The 26,332-nt window shown below is 39.5% G+C and overlaps 1 protein-coding gene across 1 annotated transcript in view; it reads left to right on the top strand.

Annotated features, from left to right (window-relative positions):
* Window positions 1–26,332, top strand: part of tmeff2a (transmembrane protein with EGF-like and two follistatin-like domains 2a) — a 139,400-nt gene that overhangs the window by 41,113 nt on the left and 71,955 nt on the right. The window contains exon 3 of the mRNA XM_042494882.1: window positions 14,014–14,143. Coding sequence (XP_042350816.1) covers window positions 14,014–14,143 — 130 coding nt within the window. The remainder of the gene's footprint in view (window positions 1–14,013; window positions 14,144–26,332) is intronic.

The raw sequence follows: 26,332 nt of genomic DNA, 5'->3' as shown, positions 1-26,332 counted from the left end.
TGGCTCAACCAAACAGTCGGGTATCACCTCCACACTCCAGGAGCTCTACAGCCTCGCGTCGGCGGACTGCCTGTTATAATATAATAAGAATTTGGAGTAAAGTGCGCTATACAGTTTTGTTTTTGCTATGTGTTTAGTAAGTCATGGAAATGTATGAGTCCTTGAGAAGCTGGTGGTAAAGTTGACAGAAAAGTTTGAAAATTTTGTTCATGAAAGTGTGTGGGAACTCTGTGTGAACTTTTTTGAGCATTCGCTAAAATGCAGATGCTGTTCTTTTTCTTGAGAGAACGCTCTAAAAAAATGTTATTAATTTATCTAGGTGAATAAAACTACGTATCGAGTGAAGTAAGGCCCTGGCAGAACAGAAGCTTTGCATTTATCATAGTCTGAAAAGTCCTTCACAAACTGCTTTCTCTAGCAGCCTGTTTGACTGGGAAGATGGGGGTCCAGAGAGACAAATTTAACAGGCAAACTGGTTGGAATCCTAATGGTAGTCTGGTTCTAGATGTCTCCATCTAACCCACGTCTCACATTTGAGGTAAAACAAGAAGGCAATTCAGTCTAATTATCAGGCTAGGCTTAGGGAGTAGCAGAGAAATCCAGCAAAGTGTTGGCGTGGAGTTAAAATAATCTAAAAGCTCTCTTACCTTATGCTTCATAATCACTGATCTCTCTGTAGGAGTTTGCCCCAGGTGGAGGAGGAGGGCACCTTTTCTTTATTTACTTATAGGTGTACTTCATTGATGCACAGACAGTGTCAGATTCGCTCTCAGCTCCATATGTCTCTGTGTCTCCCCTCAGATGACTTCGGATACACTCAGATGTTTTCAAAGGAAGGATTTGAAGGCCATGTAATAAATTCTTGCATAACACCTTAGCTCTCAGCTGGGATCAGTGGATTCTATCCTCTTGAAACAGTTTTCAGCGCCCCCAGAAAATGTCAAAGTTGTCATTGAAATTCGTTCTATATGCCACACATGCTGATGAAGGGATAGCGGTGTAGTGAAGCATTTCATACCCCTGTTTTATGTTGGGGTAGAGCCTGAGATGCTTGCACAGAAAGGTTCCCAGGAGTGTCCTTCAGCTGAATGAAATCCCTTTTCAGCAGTTCTGAGCCACTGACTCTGTATTTAGGAGGATACTCAACAGGCCCACATGCACTATCATGCTCTGGAGATAGGCTATGTAAAAGTTTAAGATGTTGAGTTTGCCTTGTTGTACAACTTACAGAAATTTTACGTAGACTATTGGTTTCTTTTATTGTTTGAGACATAATTAGACAGCTAGAACTTGACTAATACTGGATTTTTGAAATTGATAATATAAAATGTGACAGTGACAATTGATGATCTTATATACAATTTTGGATTAAGCACTTTTAAAGATAATGATCCCTTGAATGTGGTTATGACCAAGATGAGTTTGGGGACATTTCAGAGGATAAAAAGAAGTGATCATAAACATAATAGCAAATATGTCCTCAAACAAAAGGTATGTAGTAAACTTCACTGGAAATTAAATTGATATTAATAAGAACTATAAACAACAAAAATATATCATGTATATGAAAATGAAGACTCAAATAAGAATTAAAAAACAAAACAATAATATAAAAAAAAAATCAGCTTATGAAACTTAAACAATATAGTACAGTAACAAAAACTATACATAAATAGGGCTAGGCAGTATTGGAAAAAAAAGAAATACCACAATATTTTTTTATCAAATACACTATTGATATTGCCATGATATTAGGGTTAATTAGTGTTAGTGCTTTCACCAAATTTTTACACAGTGAAGTTTTTTTAATAATAACCCTGCTGCAGCCACCATGCGCTCAAAGAGTATATAGCAGATCAAGAGGCACACCCGCCCATCGCTCTATCTCTCAAACTCGGACCCAAATCCGATCAAACTGTAAAACTAGGCAGTGCTGATCAAATGTAATTCAAAATTTTGTTAGTGCACTGCCTATTTCTTGCCTAAAATGTTTTCAAAAACGATTTTTAACACCCTTGTCATCATAATGGTGATAGTTTTTGAACAGGAAGTGGGCGTCACACTGTGTACTGTACAGTGAAAATGGAGGTAAAAAAAACAAATGGTAAAACTAAGCTAATCAGATTTGTATAAACCAAGATCAGTTACAGAATTGTATATTTCTCGCTTCAAATGTTTTCAGAATCATGTTTTAGTTTCCCATTTAACTATAACACAAGATCCGGCCGACCACCATTGTTTTATACGGACAACTCCTCATTACGTCAGGCACATAGCATTCTGGTACTTGTAGTTTTTTTTTACCTCTTGAGTAAAAATAACCTTTTTCTATGTTTTCTCTGGTCATGAAGCAACAATTTTAAAAGTATTTGTGTCTTTCTACTGTAGAGATTACCTTTATATCTGTGAAATAGTTCTTTTAAAAAAACACTCAAAAAAGAGGATACCAGTCTTTAAATTTACATGCTCCTTAAATGCTCCTTAACAACTATCTCTTAAATTGTCTTTTCATGTTAGTTTCAGACAAAAATATCATCTCTAAAATTAATCTACTTTAGGCATTTTAAGGCATGGTGTATCCATGGTGACGTACAGTTCGTGATCATGTAGGTTGGCAGCTGCGGACTGCAGACCAGCTGTGAGAGTGACCTCGTATGAACTAACACTCTGTAGTGAGGCGACTACAGTGAGGAGGTGTAGAATTAGCACACCTTGCTCTCTCTTACATGCTTGTAGAACAGTGGTAGAAATCAGACATTATTGTTTACAGTCAATCATTGGGGTGAGGGATAATGCTTTAGAAATGGGATTTAAATAAGCAAATGTACAGTTTTTAAGTTGCAGGACAGTCATTCAGATAGATGGTGCTGGTTAGATATTAGTCTTGGGTGTGAGCCACTGGGAGTAAAGGCATCCAGCCTAGATGCAAGTCCATACCAGTGCGCTGTCTCGGGAATGAGAGTCGCTGGCAGAAAGGCTGCCACAGTATTTACATTCCAGTTAAGTTGTGTTCATTGAATAGCATCTGCCACATTGCCTGCATGTACAACAGTCCCTTTCTGTGCTAGCATAGCAGGGCTCTAAATTTTGCCCCACTGAGCCAGTCATATCATTAGCTTGTGATATGGTCTCTGTTGATACTTTTGCAGCTGTTGTCTAAATGCAAACTGACAGGGGAATCTGTAGACCCTGTGTTCGAGGACAGCATTACAGCGCCTGTAATCTCTTGCTGATGACAATTATCAAATAATTTACAACTTTAGACATTTTGTCATAAGTGGAGCATCTGTACGGTGACACAATGCTTCACTTAATTAGTCAAGAGCCTCTATATAAAGAAGAAAACTTACAGCTGAATGGCAAACATGGTATAAAAATATACTACTTTATAGTCTTGAAGTGTATTAATATTAACATTGATCTCATAATTCATACAGTGGCTTAGAAGACGTATAGTTAATAACTGCATAACACACTCATAGTAACTCTTAAGGTTTTTATTCATGGTCATCTCTTTAATTACTGAATATATATTTTTATTTGTGGTAAAATACATGCACCAACCTTCATATATATGTATGTATGTATGTGTGTATGTATGCAGCCTGACTTTACATTTGCACTTGCAGAGTCACTAAAACCTAATTTCATTAGAAATACAAATTAATCTTCTTTTCAGATCTCTTGTTTACTGCTCGTCAACCTTGTGTCAGTATCAAGCACCTTCATGTATGTCATAGTTTGCCATCAGTGGAAAAAGAAAGGGTCTGACTACAGAGAACATCAATGGTAACTTGTTGCATACATTGTTTATTTTTGAAAATGACGGAACATTTAAATTTTACACCCAATTCCAAGGCAAAGTGCACATGAGAAGTACAACATGGCATGTTCTCCCACTGTTGCTCACAAGTACAACTTTGGCATTCTGCTTAGTTTTATTCAAAGTAATCATGTGTGCAGGCTGCTCTCATGCAAAGTTCATGTGTATAGCAAAGTAATGCTCCACAATTCCTATGTAACCATCATAACGGGCCAGTAATTCGTATATAACACATGTAATCAGGAAGGCTGTGATAACATGACCAATGTGCTGATAGGAGTAAAAAAGGAAGTAGTATAGAGAGCTCCAGGGATTACATTTTTCTGAAGGGTAAGCATAAGTTAGCGTAGCCTGTAATTTTCCATTTGATTTTGGATTTTTGAAGAAAAAATCTCTGCGGCATACGCCAAAGAAAAGCTAATGTTAGGTGACATTAAATAGTCGCACAACTTACTACTCTGTCGCGGTGAGGCTGTAAATCGTGTTTGCCTCGATGACCCTCTGTGGCTTCATTAAGCCACTTGTTAGCAACCATATTTTTGATAAGACACATAAAAGCTTCAAAATTCATTAAATCAAACCTTAGAGTATTTTTGTGTTAACCACAAACCGTTTTTTAGGCATTCATCCAAAAATAAATTTGAAAAACCCATTAACTTCAAGATGCAAAGATCTCATTTTTAGGTTTTAGGACACATTCTGGGGACTTAAAGTCTTTGTAAGGAGACAGATTGGAGCGGCGGATGTGTCCGATGACAGGACTTTCCCCACGGTGACCAGAGTTTGGAACCGTTTGAAACCAAGAGAACTTTTGAGTCAATTTAATTTTTGTCACGCCATGTTTCTGTTCCTAAACCTAACCTACGTAACTTTACTTGCATAACCCTTTTGTAAACCCAATGAACATACATTTATATTAAATATGTAACGTCATTCATGGGGCACTAAATAATAAGATATCATACAGTCTGTTAAGGAAACGTTGATCTGTGGTATCAGTGTCTCTGAACTGGTCAGTCTTTACACTCAAGCTTTCCTAAATCTTTATGTACTGTAACCCTTTATGTAATGATCACACTCTGAAACCTGTAACAGAACTCCAGATGCCCGGTTTCTCATCTTTATGCATCTCTGCACTGAATATTAGCCATGAATGTTGGGCCCTGCCTGAGTGTGTTGCTGCTGACTCTCCTTGTAATTAGCATAGGGCTCAGGCAGAGTAAAGTGCAGCACCTGCTGCGTTGGTTGAATGCTTTGTAGATGCAGATTCTCCAGAAGGGGCATCTGTTGGCCTTTTTCTGACCAGTTGTACACATGGAAAACTGTGCCTACAGGAATACAAAGTGGCATTGCAACTCTGGTTTTACTGTTTGTTTTTTGTTATGTAGGCCCAGCTCATGCTTACTGTGCAATTGATTTGACGTATTTGTCTGGCATCATGACCTGAGACAGGACTTTGGATTAGCTAATCAGTGCCACATAAGTGTGACAAACACACCGCCAAGCTGTGCAGCAGACCCAATGAAGAGTAATAACGACAATGGCGGGCACTACAGACAAGACAGAAATGTAGTGATAGGTACTCAGAACAAGTTTGAAAGATAAGAAGCAGATATTTGAAGGGATGTCCCAAGAAAGACTTGAGATTTCTGCTGCATACAGGATGAAGGTTGCTTGAACAAACACCTAACAAGCAAAGTTACCTTATCTGTAATATGGTTTCTGTGACCACAAGGAGTCCAGAGATGTTTAGAGGAGTTTGCAATCTGTTCCTCTACATCGACAAACATTGCTTCAGGCAGTTCAGGCACTCGGTAAACTTGTCCCACTGGGTGTCTCCCTTTGAAAGGTATTTAAAGTACTAGTAACCTGGCATCAGACCCACATTTTTCTGTGGTGGTGGTGGTAGTGGTGTGACCATAGAAATAGAATGGCAACTTCACTTCCAATAATCACGTGGGTTTTGTACAATGAATATCTCACTTCAGCATGACACCCCCCCCCCGCTGTGCTGCAGTCCACACATACCTCAGTGTGAGTTCTATCTGGACAATTTGCAAATATCTGACTAATTGTTGCTTGGAATGCTGATCATTTTTGCATATGTGGAGACTGCAGGGTTCGGGTGAAGTGGAGCTCCAATGGACGGACGGATGAGTCATTTGTTTTCTCGCTTATTGATGCTGATATCCTGTCATGTTTGCTCTCGCTGAATTTTGCAGAGCTCTACCCCTCAAATTGGCATGCTCCTTCCCTCCGCTACATAGTCACGCACTGACGCGTGCACTCGCCTTCACTTTGCATCACTCCTCTCCTTTGTCTCCCACTCGTACGGTTCCCTCTCGTGCGGTTTCTGCTGTGCATGTCCCTTCGCCACTCCCCCACATTGTTCTCCTCGCTCCTGTCACTGCTGTCGTCCTATCATCCTCCATCACTTGCACTTTTTCACCTTTCATCCTTCTTACCTCCTCCACTCTGTCACCCTGCTGGCCTCCCTGCATCTCCTTTTCCTCTATCTCTTACACCTCCCTCCTTTTTCTCACATGCTCCTCTTCAAACCTGCTTTTTCACTCTGCATTCCCCCTACTCCTCTGCCTCCTCCCCCTCCTCCTCCTCCTCCCACCACCTGTCTTTGTTCCACCCCTGTCAGCCAGCAGTTATGTCGGACGCTCTGTGAAATCAGCGTTGGGAGCTGCTATAGAGGCACAGACTGAATGATGATGGTTCTGCTTGTTTTGCAAGGTTGTTGTGTGTTGTGACCTGGTAAGGCGCTGATGCCTTTTTTTTTGTACAAAATGCTCAGACGGTGGAATGCGTCTGTTGCCTTGTGTGTGTGTTTGTGTGTGTCTGTGCATGTGTGTGATGCAGCGATCCCAGGCAGGTAGAGAGACAACAGGTCCTGGCTGCAGTCCCAAAGCTTAGCTTTTGGAACTTGGATGAAGAGAGTTGAGTGTAGGCAGAGCCACAGCAGCCCCTGCAGGAGGTTTGTTGAAATTTCTAGTGACAAATGGATCAAAGAATGGAAACTTAAATGCACACAAGACAGTGAAACTCTGAAGAAAAGAAATGTTTAATCAAGCGTACCTGCATGTTCATTTATTCTCTCTTCCTTATTTTCTGTCAGGAAGCCCTTTCATGAGCACACACACGACCATCGACACCTCTGCTGTCGCTGTGTCTTCGGTGGAGACGCCACACGACTGTCCAGGTTTTGTCACAGTGGAAGTGTTGGGCAATGTCTGCGACTTTTGCAAAGCCCAAGCCAGCAGGCACATGAGGCCGTGCCATATGGCCCCGGCCAATGCCCCCCGCTAGCCTGTCTGCAGAGAATTGTTGAGGATCAAATTTTCTCACCTTCTGTCTCATTCACCCCCCCCTCATTAACATTTTTGCTCTTCCCGAATCTCCTTCCTCGAACACGTATTTCAGATTTGTCTTTTTTTATGTAGGGTTCATAAATATTCATGATGACTTAGTGGCAAACTTTGAACACCATACATTCTTTGAAATGACCATTGACACTCCTTATCAGTTCTTTTTCATTACTATGTAAAAGCGTTTTTAAATGTCTATTATTAAAATTTTTTTTTAAAAATTCAAAACAGGATTAGAACTGAATATATAAATATAACTTCCTTATCCTTCCTTACATATGAGAGGGGAAGGGGTGGTGCAGAAGGAGTGAGGCAGGTCAAATATTTGATTTTGGCTTTAGGGGCGGAGCATACAACTTTTTGTTTGTGTAACTGCCAATTTGTATAAAAAAAGTAAACTGGCTTCTTTTTTAAAAATAAATTAGAGATATTTAAAAATTTAAAAAAGAACACTTTCTTTTTTCTTTACAATTTTTTGGTGATTCTTTGTTTTTTTATTTAAAACTTTTTAGGTTTTTTTTCTTTTTCTTAAAAGATCTTTGGTTATTTTTAAGAAAAGATTTTGGCAGTTTTTATTCTTTATTCTTTTTTTCTTAAAAAATATCCCATTTATCACAGCCAGAGATTGCAAAAATAGAAAAAAATGTTGGATTATTATTATAATACAGGTTATTGTACAGGTTTGGAAAACTAAATTCCATGACCTTTCTAAATCTTTCATCTTTCAAGACTTTTCCAGGACTGGAAATTGCTTTTTGCAAATGCCCTGCATTTTCCAGGTTTTCATGACCATATGAACCCTCTTCATATACATTGAGCTGACAGTCATCCAGCCCGACTAGCAATAAAGTGCAACAGCTGACAAAGCTTATATGAGCCGAGCGCTAAATCACACGCTGCCAGTTATCAAGCAATTCAAGGATCAAAGCTGCAGCGCCCTGACAGAGGCTATAACAAGAGCGCCTTTGTCTCTATTATGGTCATGTGCTGTGTAAAGAAGTGCTGTGTGAAGGAATACGAGCCGAAAGTTTGAAATCTGTAACCTCGGCTAGCTTTCTTCCTCACTGTCACGTCAAGAGAAGTCCCACATGAATAAATAAGAAACTTGGCAGCTGAGTGTCAAAGTTTTTTCAACTAGACCGCTTGAAGATCAGTTGAAAGACTCAGCTGAGATGAAGAAGTGCAGTGTTTCATGTCTCGTCTTATTTTATGTTTGGCAATCTATTTCCGCCCCGTACCTGTCTAAGTCACTCACTTCTGGTCTGCCTCACCTGAAATATAAAAGCGATGCACGCCACCATAACACAGGACACAGGATCCTCCTAAATACAAGCATACGAGTGTTCCTGGGTGTGACTGTAATTTCCACACAACCACAGCCTCCATCTTCTACCTCCTGTTAGAGAGACGGATCTTTTAAATCACCCATCCTCTCATCACTCCTCTCCTTTCCGCAGGGGCGAGAGCCAAATACTGGGGAAGATCAAGAGATGGGGTGGGGGAGTTTTCACGGGAAAGAAGGCACTCTTAAAAGACACCCGCAGGGTTCTGCCGGGCAGCTTTCCCTTCCGTTGCATCATGCCTGGCATAAAGTGAGAGTCCCCAGGTTAAGAACAGCCCGAGCCAGATGGGAGAGTGTGAGAGCGGGGGGAAGGGGAGGGAGGGGGGGGGGACAGAGGGGAAGGATGGCAAAGACAAGCGCGGGCCCTGCAGTAAGCTATTCCAAGCGCCTTTGTGGGGTTGCCATTTTTTCATTCTCTCCCGCTCTCCTTTGAGGGGATTTTCTATTCCTCTCCCTCTCTCTCTCTCTCTCTGTCTGTGTCCCCATTTCTTCCTCTCATTCTTTTTTTATTTTATTTTATGATGTTCTTTTTTTCTTTTTGCCTTGGTTTCTTCAGGCACTGTGGTTCTTTTTTATCGTGCCAAGTTTGTTGGGCCAGGGCTCCCTCTCTCTCTCTATCTCTCTTTCTCTCTCTCTAGCCGTCTGCATCTCCTCTGTATTTTTCTTTACTTTCATTACCCCTCAGTCCCCTTCTGTCTCACTCTCATCCATTTCCACTGACTTCTTTCCCCCCCTAAGCCCGATTTCACTCATCATGTTTGCCTCTCGTCTCCTCTACAGCCTCTTTCCTTCCTGCATCTCAATCCCTTTGATCAGCAGCCAGTGTGCAGTTACTCTCTCTCCCTTTTTTACTCCTCCTCCTCCTTTTACTCTCTTTGTGTGGATTCCGCTGTCTTTCCCCTCAGCTGGGTTAAAAACAGTGTTCGCACACTTGATCGTTATAATGCTCCTGGGCTCCTGAATCAATGGCGTGGTTATTTTTGCGCTTCTCCCCGCGGCCATCGGACCTTGTGTGTGTCTCAGATGACATCCTCACTAAGCCAGCTGAAGCTGATGTGTGAAAACAATGTGCGTTCACACTGCTGCTCTTAGGTCCTTTGATTAAAGATTTCTTTCCACACTCAAACACCTAAATGATAGGGAATTTGTGAAGTGTTGTCCTCTTTTGGTGGCCAAACAACAAAAGTCAGCTGTTGATGAGTGGTACAGATTGTCTGCTGAATCTCAGCTGGTTAAATCTCCGTCCAGTCTGCTCCTGCTCCCTGTGATCACAGTATACTTTTTCTAATACCCAGCACTGTCCCTTTGTTGTCATTTACATACTGTATTTTCCTGTCATCAAACATCACGGAGCATGACTACGATATGATTCCTGTCAACAAGCAAACACATTCTCACATACCTTATATTGAACATCTTTGGTTAGTTTTCTGTCTGGCCTTTTGTTCTGGGAGAAAAAGCCAAGTGTAAAACACTGTACGGTATTTATATTAGTATGTAAGACTAGCATTATAACCTTTTTACCTCATAAAACACACTTCATTCAAACATTACAGAGACAAAATAAAACCGTCTTGGTTTTCTCTTTTGATTGTTTCAATAATCAATTCGGGTTTGCTGCAAGTAATCCTTAATTTCATTTATTTAGATGTGCTTGCTCTACCAATGTTTTTCCCAGCTGTCTGGCCAGCTTTTAACTAGTCCTGTAACGTTGTCCCCACTGCTCACAGATGCAGTCTTTCTCAGCTCAGCTGCCTCTTCCACCAGTGAAGACTGGCCTGCTGTGCATTACATCACCTCAGCATCTCTGCAACACTTATCAAAAATTTTTTTCTGTATTTTCAGTGGTATTGAAAATATAATCATCTCAATACCCTGTTTAACCTCTATACTATAATACCCCCAAAGCCTAGAGTCCTCCTCAACAAAACCACTTATGCAAAGTATGAGTTACTGATTTTGTCCGATGAAGTTCAATACCGAAGAATGTAAGAATATTTATTTTATTTTATTTATACCAGAGTCTTAAACACTTGACCAGCAGAGTCTTTATGTTGTTTTTAAGGGAAATTCTGCATATTAAATCCTTAATAATCATTTTTTTTCTGACAGTTAAGAATAAATACTGGTCAATGTCGGCAACTGCTTTGTGTAATCGGCTGTACTGACAATTAAAATGAGTGCTCTCTTTACTGCTTCATAGCACCTGGCTGTGTCAGAGCGGCTTACACCATTGTTTGAAAAGTCGCCTTTTTTTGTCCCCTGTCCACACTAAAACTCTAGGCAGACATTTTCAAATGAATTCACTTTGGAGAATGTTTTCAAACAGCTCAGATTTGGGGCTTAGTGTGAGCCGAGAACGAAAATAGAAAATGCAAATGCATTTTCATGAAGGCTTAGTATGTATGTTGACTCAGCCCTGTGTTGTGTGTACTGTGTTGTATGTTATGTAATGTGTTGTGCCTGTAAACATACACAGGCTTGCATATGTGTCACATGCTTTCGTGAGAGCCCGTAGTGTTGTGCGAGGTCACAGACAGACGATATGGCCCAGAGAGAACAAATTCCAGGTCAATCCATAAGAGACTTATAGGGGAACAGAAGTAGAGACAAAGAGCCATGAGCTCCTTAGCCTGGGTCCTGTGGGAACTCTCAAACGAGCCCCTTGTCCTTGCAATGTCACACCCAGCAGGAACACATTTTCACACAGTGCCCATTTTTCAGCACATTTAAATTTAATCAGGTTATGGGGCTGTGACCACGGAGCGACAATTTCTCTGGACCGTCTGATAGCCATTCCTTCTTCCCAGGGAATAGGAGGGAATATTTCTGAATTGAATAATCATGTTTGTTATTCCTGCAGTGTAGCAAAGGGGAATCAATATCAAATCAAATTAATATCTCTCCACTGCAGCAACAAAAAATGAAAACTAAGACTCCGTGCACTTGTGCCATCAGTCATCGGCAAAATCTAGAGTTGCTCCAAAGCCAACAAACCATGTGGGGAAATGAATGAGTAATGTTCTCCCGTACCTTAGCAGCTATTTTGCTCAGTGCCCTTGAGCAAGTCACTTAACGTGCTGTTGCTCCAGTGGAGCAACACCAGGGGTGAGCAGGGGTAGATGCCGACCATTTCTCTGAAGACACGCAGAGCATGAAAAATTATGCATTAAAAAGAATTAAAAGACTCTTAAAGTCAATTAAGCTGCTCAGTCATGTTTGTGTGGCTGTGATTTGATAAAATTTTTCATCAGATTCTGATTCACATGTTTTTAAATCCTGAATGATGTGTGGAATCATCTTTTTCCAACGGAGCCCCATTCACTGTAACCTTTTGAAACCTTAGCAAATTGGTTTGATTTCTTTTAAAAACACGAGAATGAGGCAATGAGCAATGAAAGAAAAAATTACCCAAAAATTAGCAAGAAAATAGTAAAAAAGAAAAAGTACAAGAAGATTACCTAAAAATTAGTTTAATAGAAAATGCACAAAAAAATAAGTAGAGAAATAAATTACCTTGTAGATGTGCTTTAAATGATTTCCTCAATTATTTTCTTTTTTCCCTAGCTTTTTAAAAAGTAATTTCCTAATTCTAGAAATTTCTTGCATTTTGTGGAACTTTTTTCACTAAGGCGATCAGTGTTTTCCCCCCATGTTTTTGAAAGAAATTGTACCAAGTAGCTCAGGTTTTAAATATTTAAATAATTGTTAAAGGTGTCTTAAAACTGCAAAGAAAAATTATGTCGCTCCGTGTTTCAAAGGGTTGAACCAGTGAAAAACCAAAACTGCACAAACTCTGACAGTAATTACTGTGTTCATGTCTGATCCCATCACTCATAATGTGCAGCTAATAGAAAAAAATGTGTTTCCAGGGTCTTAAAAATTGTGATGTGTTTGTAATTGCAGTGATATGTCACTTCCATAATTGAAAACAATGCTGACGAGGCATGCGGCCAATCGGTCTTTGTAACCGAATGTGGATAGCCAGTGATAAACAAAGTACACCCTGTAATTCTCCAAACTAATTTATAGATCTGTCAAACTGCCAACTGTGCAGTCTGTTTCAATATGATTAAAGTGTCCTGAATCTGTAATTTTCTGCACGGTTTAATTGCTGTATGTATTTTATACAATAGTGCTTCTGCAGTACATTGACTCTTTGAGGATTGGTATTCTTTGTTTTATTTTACATGCTGTTTTATAATTATTATGATGTAAGCCATCGGGTTCATTGCACAAGTAAAATCAAAAACCTTTTACGTATTTCTCCACAAGGCTGACTTGAAATGTCATTTATAGACTTCAAAGTGACAAAATATGCTGTCCAGCTCATATGAAACACAAAATCAGACAAAAACCCCCAAACATAAACCCATAGCGTTTAAAGGTAGAGTATAATAAAAATAGTTTTCTTTCCTGTATAATCACCTGAAAAAATGTGTCGCTGTGTTTTTGTCACATTAAAATTAGCCATTTACAACTACAGAGGGAGCGGGTCCTCGTCCAGAGAGTCCGTCATGTTGCTCCCCGTGTTTATACAGCAGCCCAGAACAGACAACCCAAACACTGGCTTTAGACAGGGACATTTGTCCTGGAGTGGAGAAGATCTCTGTGGATAATTCGTCTGCTGGAAAAATCTCCTGAACAATGAACCCTGAAGGAATTCTAAACAGGAGAAGTTGTAGCTGGTTAAATGTGCAATCCTCATCACTAGAAAATGCTACTCGACTCAACAGAGAAAAAGGCTAGCAAAATGCAAATATAGAGAAAATCTGATCTTCACAATTGCTTTTTAAAGTTGCATCAAAAGTCCCATATTATGCTCATTTTCAGATTTATAATTGTATTTTGGATTTCTTCTATAATATGTTGGCATGCTGTAGTGGTCAAAAACACTTTATTTTCCTCACACTGTCTGCCTGAATATACCTGTATTCACCCTCTACCTGAAACACTCCGTTTTAGTGCCTGTCTCTTTAAGACCACCTTACTAAAAAGCCCAGAATGTGTGTAACAGCTCTGTAGTGCAGCAATTTCTATTTTTATATATTACAGTTGTGATGTCACAACTTCAAAGAATTCCTCACGGCTTGTTTTAAGGCACAGATTCTGTACACAGACTGTGTGCTTTCGTCTGTGGATTGAGCATTTACATACTATCACACTATTTATTTAACACATGTACCTGCCTTATGATAAAAATACATGAAAAACTGACTTTTTAAAATAAGGGACCTTTAATGAAATGACCCTTCAAGGCCTCACATTAAGCGCATGATTAAGCGCTAAGCAGTGTTAAGTGAGTACTTACCCTGTCAAGACAATGACATCTATCCTGACAATCTAGATATTAAATGAACATTCAGATTTATTTTAGGACACTCTCTCAATGAGTTTTTTTTCACGACCTCAGTATGACCTCCTCAGCTTTTTATCGTAATCTTCTTAACCATGTCCTCCTCTCCTCTCTGCAGTGCAACAATGACTATGCCCCGGTGTGCGGCTCCAACAATCAAAACTACCAGAACGAGTGTTTCCTGCGCAGGGACGCCTGCAAGCAGCAGTCTGAAGTACTTATTATGTCAGAAGGTGCCTGTCCTGCAGGTATGTACATTCACATTATTGCACCTATACAGATTTATAAACAGGCAAATACACATCACAATCACACGCACACAGGGGAGCACAGACACTAACACACCCCTGCAGTGCACAGAAAGAAAATACTCAAGTAAAAAGGTAACACTTCCTGCACATTGTCTGCAAACATGCAGATGACGTGCGGCTCGGATGCTGGAAAAGTAAACCATATCCCATTTCAGCATTGTTTATACAGTTGGTCAATTATTCATGCATATTTATTATATTCATCAATACATGTAAATGCTTCCAGTGGATGGAGGATTGTAATTACAGAGTGATGCATTACTTCAAAGCATTGAGATGATGAAATGTATGTATGTATGATGAAAAAATTGCTAGCGGTGACAGCCTGATGTAATTTTCCCAACTTTAATGTAACAAGCACAACCGCGATGACAGTGACAAGTATTCTCATTGAACAGATGAAGATTTCATCATAGCCACACAATGTCCTCACGAGAAAGCGCAGACTGCATGGCTCAGCAGGCCTCATGGCCAAATGCAGAGTGTTGAACAAGTTAATTATACAGTTTATTTAAATTTGGAGTGTTAAACAGAAAGTAGAAGAAAGCTTGACAGCTGTGACCTTTCGTTATGTAACGATTTAAATGAATGTCAAAAGGCATAAAATGCAAATACTTGCCAAATTGTCATAGGTGGTTACTGTAACACTGTTGCCAAGAGGCATGCTCAACAAAGCAGAAAATTGAGTGGCTGAATCACACATCATCTTGATGGCCATTTCAGTCTTTTCAGGGAGGTTTCTTTTTCTTTTATCTTCTTCAAAGATGACTTGAATTAATTCTGTAAGGGATTCAGAGGCTGCCTGTGTTTTTTAAAATGAATGCTTACTGTGTGACTAACAGAGGGCAAGAAAGAATAGATTGTATACAGTGAATAGTAGAAACTCAAAATCACCAACTGGGATGCACAAATCCAGCTTAAGTGTGTTTTTAACTCAGTTTTGGTTAAATCTGGACACTCTCTAGTGCACTTCTTTTAGGCTGGTGATAGCCATGGCCGAAGGCAGTACGTTTTTGGGTTGTCCATTCTGTTCTTTCATCTGTCCCATCCTCGTGAATGCAATATCTCAAGAATGCCTTGAAGGAATTTCATTGAATTTAGCATAAACGTCCACATGGACTCAATGAACTGATTACATTTTGGTGGTGATTATTGAAAGGTCAAGGTCACTGTGACCTCATCTGTCTCATTATGGTGATGGAAATACGTCAGGAACAACTTGAGTTTTTGAATTCTTGTTATTTGACCATACATCCAGTTGCAGTCGAGGATGAACTGGTTAGAATTTGGTTGTCAAAGGTCAAGGCCAACATGACGCTGCATCCGTCTCACTCTAGTGGATGCAATGTATCAAGAACACCTTAAGGAATTTTTTTCAAATTTGGCATAAATATCCACTTGGACTCAAGGATAAACTGATGAAACTTTGGTGGTCAAAGGTCATTTTCACTTTGACCCTGTTCGCCACTTTCTGATGAATGAGGTATCTCAAAAACACCTTCAGGGAATTTCATCAAATTTGGCACAAAAGTCCACCTGGCCTCAACAATGAACTAATGGGAATTTGGTGGTCAAAGGTTAAAGTTCACAAAAGACCTCACAAAACATGTTTGTGGACATAACTAATCATACACTTGTTAAAAAAAAAAAATCATGTCTAGCAGGAGATATTGGTGTTCTGTAAAAACCCTTTTCTGGCCATTACTCACCGTCATATCTCAGGAAAAGAAGGCGACAATTGATCAGATACTGAATTGGTGACACTAATCTTGGATACCCACCTTGAAACTGTGCTGATTGTATAGATCTTCTGTGCTGCAGGGGGGGAAGATGTATGTGAAGAATCCATGTTTTCACAGACATGGATGTAAACTCTAAGCTGACTGGTTCACTGAGGTGTATTATCACGAGGCAGTAAAACTAGTTAACAATTTCTTTTCTGTTTAAGTACTGTCTTGCCTCAAAATATGTTTTTATTGCTGGCGGTGGCCATGGTTGGCTAATCTTTTTAAAAACTAATATACTTACAGAGATAAACCCCCCTGCTTCACATCAATGACTGATAAAGTTCTGTCTTGTTTCTCCCTTTTTATAGTCTTCGACTGTATAGCTTGTTGTAGATTATCCATAATATTTAGGAAATAGCCTCTTATTTGAGTAACAACTTTTAGCTTCCTTTCCAATGCTGGCATCGCCCATTGTTTTCATCCTTCCAGTGGCTGGAAAGAAAAAGCACTCTGTGTAATTATCTTACATAATTGGGATTACTGTTTGCTGATATAGTTTGGTGTTTAAGCTGCTGAGTGGGCGTCTTTGGATGGAAAAGGTCAGCCACTTCATTAGCAGTGTTATGGAGACCAGTAGTGCTGCTCGGAGTACGCAGTGCCATAAAAGTTAAAGGTTCTTGCTCATAAAAGGTTTGGGAATAACTATATGAAGTCATTCTATAGGTAGCAGTAGAAATAAGATCGTCATAAAATGACATTTTCATCCCAGTGACTGAGCATCAGCCGGGTCTGTTTTAATGAATACACCTAGTTTCTATCACCAGGAAATGTACCTGGAGGACTCTTTTTCTAAAATGACCACAGTGACTAAAACAACTACTTTAACCTAATGATACATGTTCCTATATACTGTATGTCAATTTCCACTCTACCAGCAGTCCATGACTGAAGGTGTTTCAGTCATGATTTTTGGAGCTGATCTGGAGGCAGTATCTGCTGAGAAAGATCACAGGGTCTGTTTGAAGGCTCCCGTTTATCTTGTAGCATTATTTATTTATTTAATCATATCATAAATCAATATTGATTGGTAGGCAACTTGTTTATTGATTGGCAGACAACATATATGATGCAATATATTCCACAGTTTCTCTTAGAGAAACAGCTTCAACCATAGCAGCCTATGCATGGTTACCTGGAAGCAACTTAGAGTTTAACCATAGACTGTAAAAATAATGGATGTAGCTACTGTGACATCTACCACTGGATTACAGTATGCAATGTTGAAGCCTCAAGTTCAGCATCTCGGCAGTTACCATCTTGTTTTTGGGGCCAGAGGAGTCCATATTTGGGCGAGAGGCTGGCGCTGTGGAATAGTTAGAAGTGGATCTGGCTGGCCACAAGCTTAAATATGTGCAACTTTGAGCCTTAATTAAATTTAATGGTTAAGTTATGAAAAATATACCCTTGATATAGTTGTCATTAACAGGGGTAATTATCTTTAGAGACTTTTTTTTTTGCACCAGGCTGTAAAAACGTGCATTTCAACATGGAAGGCGTATAGAGATTGACTGGCTTCTGGACCTAGCTTTCATTGGCCTTTTGATGAACTGCATTTTTTTTTTCGTTTGTTTGTTTGTTTTTTGCACTTGTGTGTTGGCTTATTTTTTCTACCATGGAGGTTGCTGCTTGAATTTAGAATAAAATACAACACAATAATGAATACTGAGGCAACCACTTTTTAAAATTAAGTTATAGTTTTTAACATATTTAGTCAGCCTCATGTTTTAGTTAACTAAAGTCTGGGTATTTCAGTCTTTTCTTAGTCTAAAAAAACAAAAACAAAACTATTTTAGTATAGTTTTAGTCAGTGCTAACTGTTAACATTTTAGTCAGTAGATTAAAACTGCAAGGATTAAGCAACACATGTATTAGTGGTCAGCTATTGAATTAGTTGCCAGCTAATTTGATAATCAATTAATCCATCTAAGTGAATCAGTAAGAAAAAAAAGTCAAGATGAGTCAAGAAAGTCATCAAGTGCCCTACATCAGATTATATTGAAGATCTCAGTCAATCTGATCAAGCCAAAAACAATAATTTTGTCATTTTAGTCAAACTTTTTCACAGATTATGTGAATTATCTCATTTAAAATAAATAAACAGGTTGACTCATTTCTTGCTCCAATATAGTCTTGCATCAGCATCTCCTTGTGACAATTGCTTTTACTGACACGCACACACAAACACACACATGCTCTCTCTCTCTCTCTCTCTCTCTCTCACACACACACACACGCACGCACACACGCACGCACACGCACACACACACACACACACACACACACACACACACACACACACACACACACAAAACCTTTATAGAGACAACTGATCAAACTATTTAGAATGAATGTCAGCCAATAAGGAACAGTGGCTTATCAATTATAGCACCGATCTCCATGACCTTTTATACATACAAAAGCAGGCACTGATGTTCTCACCCCCAGTATTTATTTTGTTGGAACATGCGTAATGAGGTTTGACCAATGTAATGTGTTTAATCCCATGATTACAAATCTAAATGGATAAGCGTGTTCTTCAGATAAAGCCCTCCCTCACGCCCACCAAGGAGTCCTTTCTGAATCTACCAATTAGTGAGTCATGTTGTGAATAATGTGCTCAGTTGTGAATGAGTGAGTCCACTGGCAAGGTGATGTTGGCTGTTTCTGAGGCATATGTGAATCACTGCTCCGGCTAAGATGGTACTGCTGGCTCGAGCTGAGCAGTCGCTGACTCAGTTACCCTCAGTGACAGGCAGCAGGCTGAAGTCCATTAAAAGGCCCTTGAATGGGCACAGCTCAGCAGAGGGAACATGTGGAGACCGAGGTGGAAATGTTACCGCAGTAGCAGCAGTGAGGTCTTCTGTGTGGCAGCGGGCAGGATGACTGTGCACGGTCACATGAAATCTCTGGCATCTCTCTCTAAAATTGCTTGTTTGTGGCTTGTGTGCGAGGTCCTTTTCAAGACATGTGATAGTGTAAGCCAGTGTGTGTGATGTGGATTTGTCATCTTTTGTAAGAGAAATGGATAGAGAGCCCTTTCTTTCATGCAACAAGCACTGCTTTTGAGAAGTTAATGCAGGGTTCAAACAAGGATGTATTTGTGGTGCAGTCTTCCGACAAACAGACCGTGACAGTGGTACTACAGTAGATGCTCTATTCAGCATCATGTTACACTCAGATGTACACTTGATTCTGGCATTTATCCAGAACAAGGCCGCATCAGTGTTCATTTCACTGGAGCCTGACTCACTTCTTCTTTTCTAAGTATAGCACAGTGGGTTTAATTTTAAATATTGCATTTGGGGTCATTCTGTGGTTTCAGTTAATTTTAGTGTGGTTACCTTGTTACATTTGGATGGGGAACAGTGATAAATTGGACGTGACACATTTAAAAAAACATTAAAGGGAGAGCTCACCCCAAAATCATGCATACATTGCTGTTGAGTTTTTCAAATATAGTTTTTTTTTAGTTTTTAGCACCACAAACTGAGTGCCACGTATTTCCATTATATTGGAGAGAAGGCAGCTATCTTTACAGCTGATGTCTCCAGCACTCTGCAACTCACAGCAAAACAATGTAGACTGTAAATAGCACTGCAGGTAAGAGGAAAACTGTTGTGTGTGGACTGTGAACCCTTTAAATTAGACAAATAAGATGCATCATTGAGACAAAGAAATAAATGACAAAAGATGGAAAAAAAGGTTTCTGCAGAAATGTAATAGTATTAAATGTAATACTAATGTAGCAGTGACCCGGAGTCATAATTCTGTAGAAATTAAAAGCTATCTCGACTAACTAAAACCACAGACTGTAAAAGTAATGGACATAGCTACTGTGACATCACCCTTTGGTTTGTGGACCACTGTTTTGAAACCTTGAGTTTGGCATTTTGTCTGTCACCATCTTGGTTTTTGGAGCTGGAAGTGACGAGAGACTGGAGCTGTTGAGGAGCCAGGGGTTGATCTGACTCGCAGACAGCAGCGAAGCCTCGCAGACAGCCTGTAAATTAAGGGACCCCGCCTTAAATATGCTTAATGCACTGTGTCACAAAACTATGTTGTTACCATCAACTGCATAATGGTTGTTGAACTGCTGTTTTTGAAGCCTCAAGTTGGCATTTTAGCCGTTGCAATCTTGGCTTTTTTGGGGCCAGCAATTACCAAATTTGAACGAGAGGTTGTAAATATGGAGGAGTGGGGAAATAAAGGAGCCCCATCCTTAAATATGCATAACTTTGACCCCTAATAAAAAGTGAGTTATAAAGAAAATCCACCCATGTTTTTGTCTCCCTAGCTAATTTTAACATCCCTGAGTTCTCATGAATGTTGAGATTAGCCATAGAGACCAAAAACATATTTTGTACCAGGTTGTAAACAGCTTGGAATTTTAACATGGGGGCTCTTTTGGAGCCAGCCTCTTGTGGTCAATGGAGGAACTGCAGTTTTTGGCATTGGCAAGTATTGGCAAGCATTGGCGTCATTTTTCAGCCTTGGAAGATGCTGCTTGATTAAAACACTTAAAGTTCACAGCCTTATCCTTCTTAGAAACATTTCTTGAGATTGACCAACTTTCATCGTATATGGAGCTTTTAAGAGTAAACGTCAAAGGAAAGCAACGCAATGGGAATTCATCTTTTGGTTAGAAATTATATCACGCAAACACTGGTGTAATGTCCCACTTATTATATGCATTCCATCTGAGTTGTCTTTCAAACATTCTCAATGCACTTAGTTTATCAAAATCTACAACACTTTTATACTAAAAGTAAATGCTACAATATCTCTGCTAACGCGTGTCAATTGAACTGCAACTTTGAAATGTCACTGACAATTTAACTGAACAAACAGACATTAGTCTGAAATCTCTGATGGGTATTCATTTAGGTTAACATTTGGTGCCTGTTAAGGCAATAGTGTGTGATTCACAACTTATCAAATCATTCAATGAGTCCTTGTGCCCTGCAGGGACGCGACTGCATTCATTATGTTTCTCCACTCATTTATTGAGGTTTTATCATCAACACAATGCTCGTAATGTGAGCGTTACTGGGTTCTGTTTGTGGTAGCTTCCAAAATGTCAAAGGCAGCTAGAAAATAGCTCCTGTCAGATGGGTTTCAGTGGGATGCACTAATTTAAAAATAATGTTAATAAAAAGTTATTTCATAAAGTATTAAATAAAATAAAAACACCTTTAGACCTTACATATTCAACACATTAAAGCAATTGTTGTTCAAACCTATCATGACATAGCAAAGTGATGTCTTTAAGTTAGATCTAAAAAAAATAGATAGATTAAATCCACCACAGCAATACAATAATAAATGAATGGCAATCTTTCTGCTTGATTAAATTAGCACCATCTTATGTAGACTTTGCATATTAAGAGAAAACTGACACCAAGTAATTAAGACTAAACCATGCTAAATGCAGTTAATTTAAATCTTTGACATCTTTGAGATAATGAAGATATCTAAAGTTTCAAACGCTTGCTTTGTGTTTGAAAGTCCAACACACGAGATTGCTGTGTGGGAGCTTTCTTACGTAAGCAAGTGTTACACACCAACCTTTCATGTGGAAAAGTAGGGCAGGCAGCTACTTCTGAAGAGTTTCCTCTCTGCTCTCTTCACCACTTAGCCATTTAGGTGATACTCTCGGCTAAATGAGTGCAGCAGTGGAAAATGTTAAGATATCACAAATACCAGCGATACGAGTAACTAATTGTGAGGAATGCAAGCGTCAAAACTCCTCTACCCAAGCTGTACATGCATTGCCACAAAACCTTCCCTCTTTCTATCGCTCCCCCCCTCTCTCTCTCCCTCTCCATCTCTCACTGTCCTCCTTTCCATTTCCATCTTCCAGAATCCCATTAGCGCCAACAGCACACAGTGTAATGGATATATGTCAACTTGCCAGTGCCAATACTTGTTTTCCTCGCCGGGGTGAGAAACATCATGGAATAGACATCTCTCGGAAAAGCACTCGTCATATTAGTGGATCGGTGTAAGAAAAACAACAGGGAGTCCAGCATTGTTAAGTTGAGACAACAGTCTTGCTACACTTGGTTGTTTTTGAGCATATCACATGATCTTCATAAGCTGTGGGGTACCCAGGTCCAGATCCAAGTACACTTGGCCTGAAAGTCTAGTTTGTTTGATTAGTATTAACACTGTTTACCGTACCTAAACAAGGTAAATCAAATATTCGTCTGGAGTGTGCTTCATGTGTACTTGATTATAGTTGGTATCAGGTGTGAAAACCAACTGTGCCAAAATGCGGAAGAGACTGCTATTTAACACTAGTAGCAGTCGTGAGTAGTGTTGCAAATGCTTTTCTTAATGCCATGATTTCTCTCGATATGTGTGTATGCACGCAGCATCTGTCGATCTCATTCTCTGAACTGCATAAACATGGGCGATAAATAAGGCAGGGGAGACGGTCGCTCTTGACATTGGCTACGCTTACATGCATGCTATTTTTCCACTATTATTCCGAATATGACAATATCTTGAATTTGATGAGGGTCATGTAAACAGCATTATATAGGTATACATAAGTACTACTACAGTAAAATAGATGTGGCAATTTTACAATAGTGGGCCTTAGAGGTTATTAATAAATAAGGAAAATATAGATGTGATTTAAACATTTTCTGCTTGTTTGTTGCTCTTTTTTTGGCCCTAAGTAGGGTCAAGATGTGTATCCTAAAAATAACAATTTTATTGAATTCCTTGGGTCAGAATTGTATGGGGAAATGTCTTCATTTGTCTTTGTATGTTGTTAACTTAAAAAGTTATGCCATCCTATGCGCGTGGACCTATTTTTCCATCTAGACTACATATTCAGTTTAGATATTCCAAATTAGGCCATTTAGACCAAGACGCCTTTTCCGATTAAGACTTTGGATATACCAGTATAATTCACGTTTTAATGCTATTATTTTGGAATTTAAAAAGTTTTTACCACAGCTTGACACACAAAACCTCTTGTCTGTTGACGCTCAGCTCTGTGAGTTTTAATGGATACGTTGTACGCGAAACAATTTGCCAATAGTTTGCAATACTGGTGTAGTAATACATGCCCAAAAGAAGACACACCTACTTTTAAACATTATGAAAGACTTGAATATTAACAGGTTTTTGGAAATGCACAGATATCACAATGTTGATCATTTCAAGAAGGTGGTTGATGGAATTAAAGAGGGAAACTGTGTTTGCATGGTCAAACAAGTCCGCCACCAGTGGAAAACTTTCGAACATTTTTGATGCAAAGACGCAAAATGATAAGCAGCTCCAACCATTCCACTTTTCAATATTTTGACACGATAAACAGCATGTTAGGAGATGTTAATTAAAGTATGCACGGCTACATGTAAATAGAATGGAATATTCATTTTCATTAGCTATGTAAACAGCTTAGTTGGAATGTTGTCTTTTTCAGAATTAGGGCAAGAACAGGAATATTTTGTGCATGTAAATTTTCTATTATCTTCAGAATATAAACAGTAGTAGGCATAATGTGAAGGGTGACCCATACAGGCTTTGGATCTTGCAGTTAGTGTTTTTCTACACTATCACAAGAGCGTAAACAAATTTCATGTAGATTATGATGCAAGCGTACTTGAATACAGAACATAGTATGAATCAATCATCTCTAATATGAGAACGCCCATACATAGGTTTTGTGGAACTGCAAATTCCACATTTTTCTAAATTTTCTTCTTTTTAGCTTCAAAAGCAATTTTATGCAAGTCACACTTTCATGAAGTAGTTATTATAACATCTTCACGAATAATACCTATTACCAGCTCCAGCAGATGCAGAGCAATATCAGCATTAATTTGACAATGTGTCTCCAGTCACCTGATGAATGTTAGTCCAGTGTTAACTCCTGTTAGCTCTGTTTTGGTCTCCACCAGCTCCTGAAGGGAATATCTGCCTCTTTAGCAGCTAAAAGCTCGACTATTTTCACCAGTTTGGTTGTTAATTATGTCTTTCTGCCGTTTGATGCTGGCCAGGCAGCATAAATGGGTTTTCAGAGCTTTATTTGCTGAAAACATCCTCTGTACATACTTGATGTTAAATCAGCTTATAGACATAGTAACCAGCAGTTGTGACAACTTCTCACATTGTCTTTTGTTACTTTTAAGCAGTTTCCACACAACCATGTTACAGCCACTATGGTCAGCCACTGAGTACTGACCCAGAATCAAAATGGGTGTAAGGAACTTGAGTATATATTGTCTCAACAGTAGCTGAGAAGGAAGAGTGTTTGTTAGTCATGTTTCCTATTTGATTTGAAACCTTAACACACTTGTGACACTTTTCGATACATTTCCATGTCTCCTCTCATGTTTTTTGACAGCACGGTTTCATGTGGTCATTAACCCTCTGGGACGTTGCTGAGGCCAAAAGGCCAGACGTTAGTCTGCTGCCATTGCAAACAGTAAACAGGAGGCCTGCTGAGGTGCCAGTTTCATGCTAAGTGACGACACTGAGGCATAGACAAACATAATACCACAGCCTTCTGTTTTTTGTCCCTAAGGAAAAGAATCTTGTAATGGGTGCTGTAGAAAAGTGTGAACACCATGCACAATATTAGATCACCGAGGTTTGGCTTTGTGCTGTCTTACAAAGTGGGGCGTTTTAGCCCATTATTGACTTTTTCAGTGCAACATATGTCAGACGACGAAGCAAATTTACACTTCCTTTATTCCAGTTAATTCCAGTCTTTATTACCTTCATGTCAGCGACAGATAAGAAAGTTCTGATTTAAAGGCCGATAACAGGAAGAGCTCTCAGCGGTACAAAGCCAGTGAGAGCTGATTACCACAGGATGGTACCACTTTCCTATCACGCCAAGTGCTAGCCCAGCACAGTGAGGAGCATTAGCTTAGCGAAGTGAAACAAACCAAGCAGTCTATTTTCCCCAAAGGAGAGAGTTGAGCTAAGGCAAGCGCTAACATAGCACTTTCCAACTCAGTTCACAAATGCGAACAGTAGAACTTTAAGGAAGTCATTAAATGGAGAGGTGGGAGAAGGTTTAATTGACACATTGTTAAAATGTTGATGACATATTAAATCACCATTTTGTCGCTCTGCGGTCCCTGAGCGCCAACAGATGACAGCAGCCATATGTTTATGATGATTTAGGAAGCACACTCTTGCTGCCATAGACCTGGAGCTAAATGACAATCAGTGTAATGGTGTCGGTATAATCACACATACGGTACAGGAGAAGTCATCAATACACCACTAATTCTGTGTACAAAAAAAATCCATGTCTCCTCTTTGCTAATGAGCAGCAAATTCCATCTGAATTCTAAGTACTTTAAGTAATGATAATCTAATAGGTTATTGATCTGTAGGGAGATTTTGTTCTGCTTGCTCTCCTCTAGAGAGGTCAGAAGTCAAGATGAACTACAGAGAAGCACCCCACAGGGGATTCAAGGTGTCTCTCAAGGACATTTTAGGTTGGGGCAACACCGTTGCCAGACGAGAACGTTAGTGTTAGATGATTCTGCACAATCCTGGATTATATCCAGTGCCATAGTTTTTAAGATGTGTGCTTTCTGCAGCATCTTGAGGGAATTATCCCAGCTGACCACCAATGTTTTTAGACATGATATTTGGTTGAATTTAGGTTGTGAGGTTGCTAGACCAAAATTTAATGTCAGGATAACGTTCAATGCCAACATTAGTTTCCTGTAGAATACGGACGACAGATGAAATGAATATTTTGCAGCGGTGCCCCCAGAAATTTTTCACGGCTGGCCAAATAGGGCCACTAAAAATCTTGGAGTGGCGCACCAAAATCTAAATGTTAGAACTCATTTATGGGAATTCTATAATGCTCTTGTTGTAGCATAGAGTAGTTGAAAACTCAGTATTAGATTTAGGGAATCACATTCTGATGAAGCATGAATTTGTATGTTTGGCCCAGTGTGGATAGTAAATGGTCTGTAAAATGGTGTGTGGTCTGTGATTGCCCCATGCCAATTACCTACATGGGTGGGTTTATCCAAGTGAGCCCCAGATAAGATGACCTTTTTGGTCCACACTGACTTGGTACCTAGGTAGCCCTCACATAAACCATGTGGGGCCCACTTGGGTAAACCCAACCATTTGGACAGTTCACATGGAGCCAATATGGAACCTGTAGACAACTACGTATAGGGCCCATTTTTCAGCCCATTTACTATCCACATGGGCCCAACATACACTGGGTATGGGTAAAGTTACCATTTTCAGTCTGTTTTAAAGTACCATATATTTGTATAGATGTTAGGTGATTCTTTGTTCCTTTCCTCATAAAGACAAATATAGACTTTAATCTGAAGGA

The sequence above is a fragment of the Plectropomus leopardus genome, chromosome 10 (genome assembly GCF_008729295.1).
Source record: "Plectropomus leopardus isolate mb chromosome 10, YSFRI_Pleo_2.0, whole genome shotgun sequence".
NCBI classification, from domain to species: domain Eukaryota; kingdom Metazoa; phylum Chordata; class Actinopteri; order Perciformes; family Serranidae; genus Plectropomus; species Plectropomus leopardus.
This window is presented reverse-complemented; position numbering and strand designations above follow the sequence as displayed.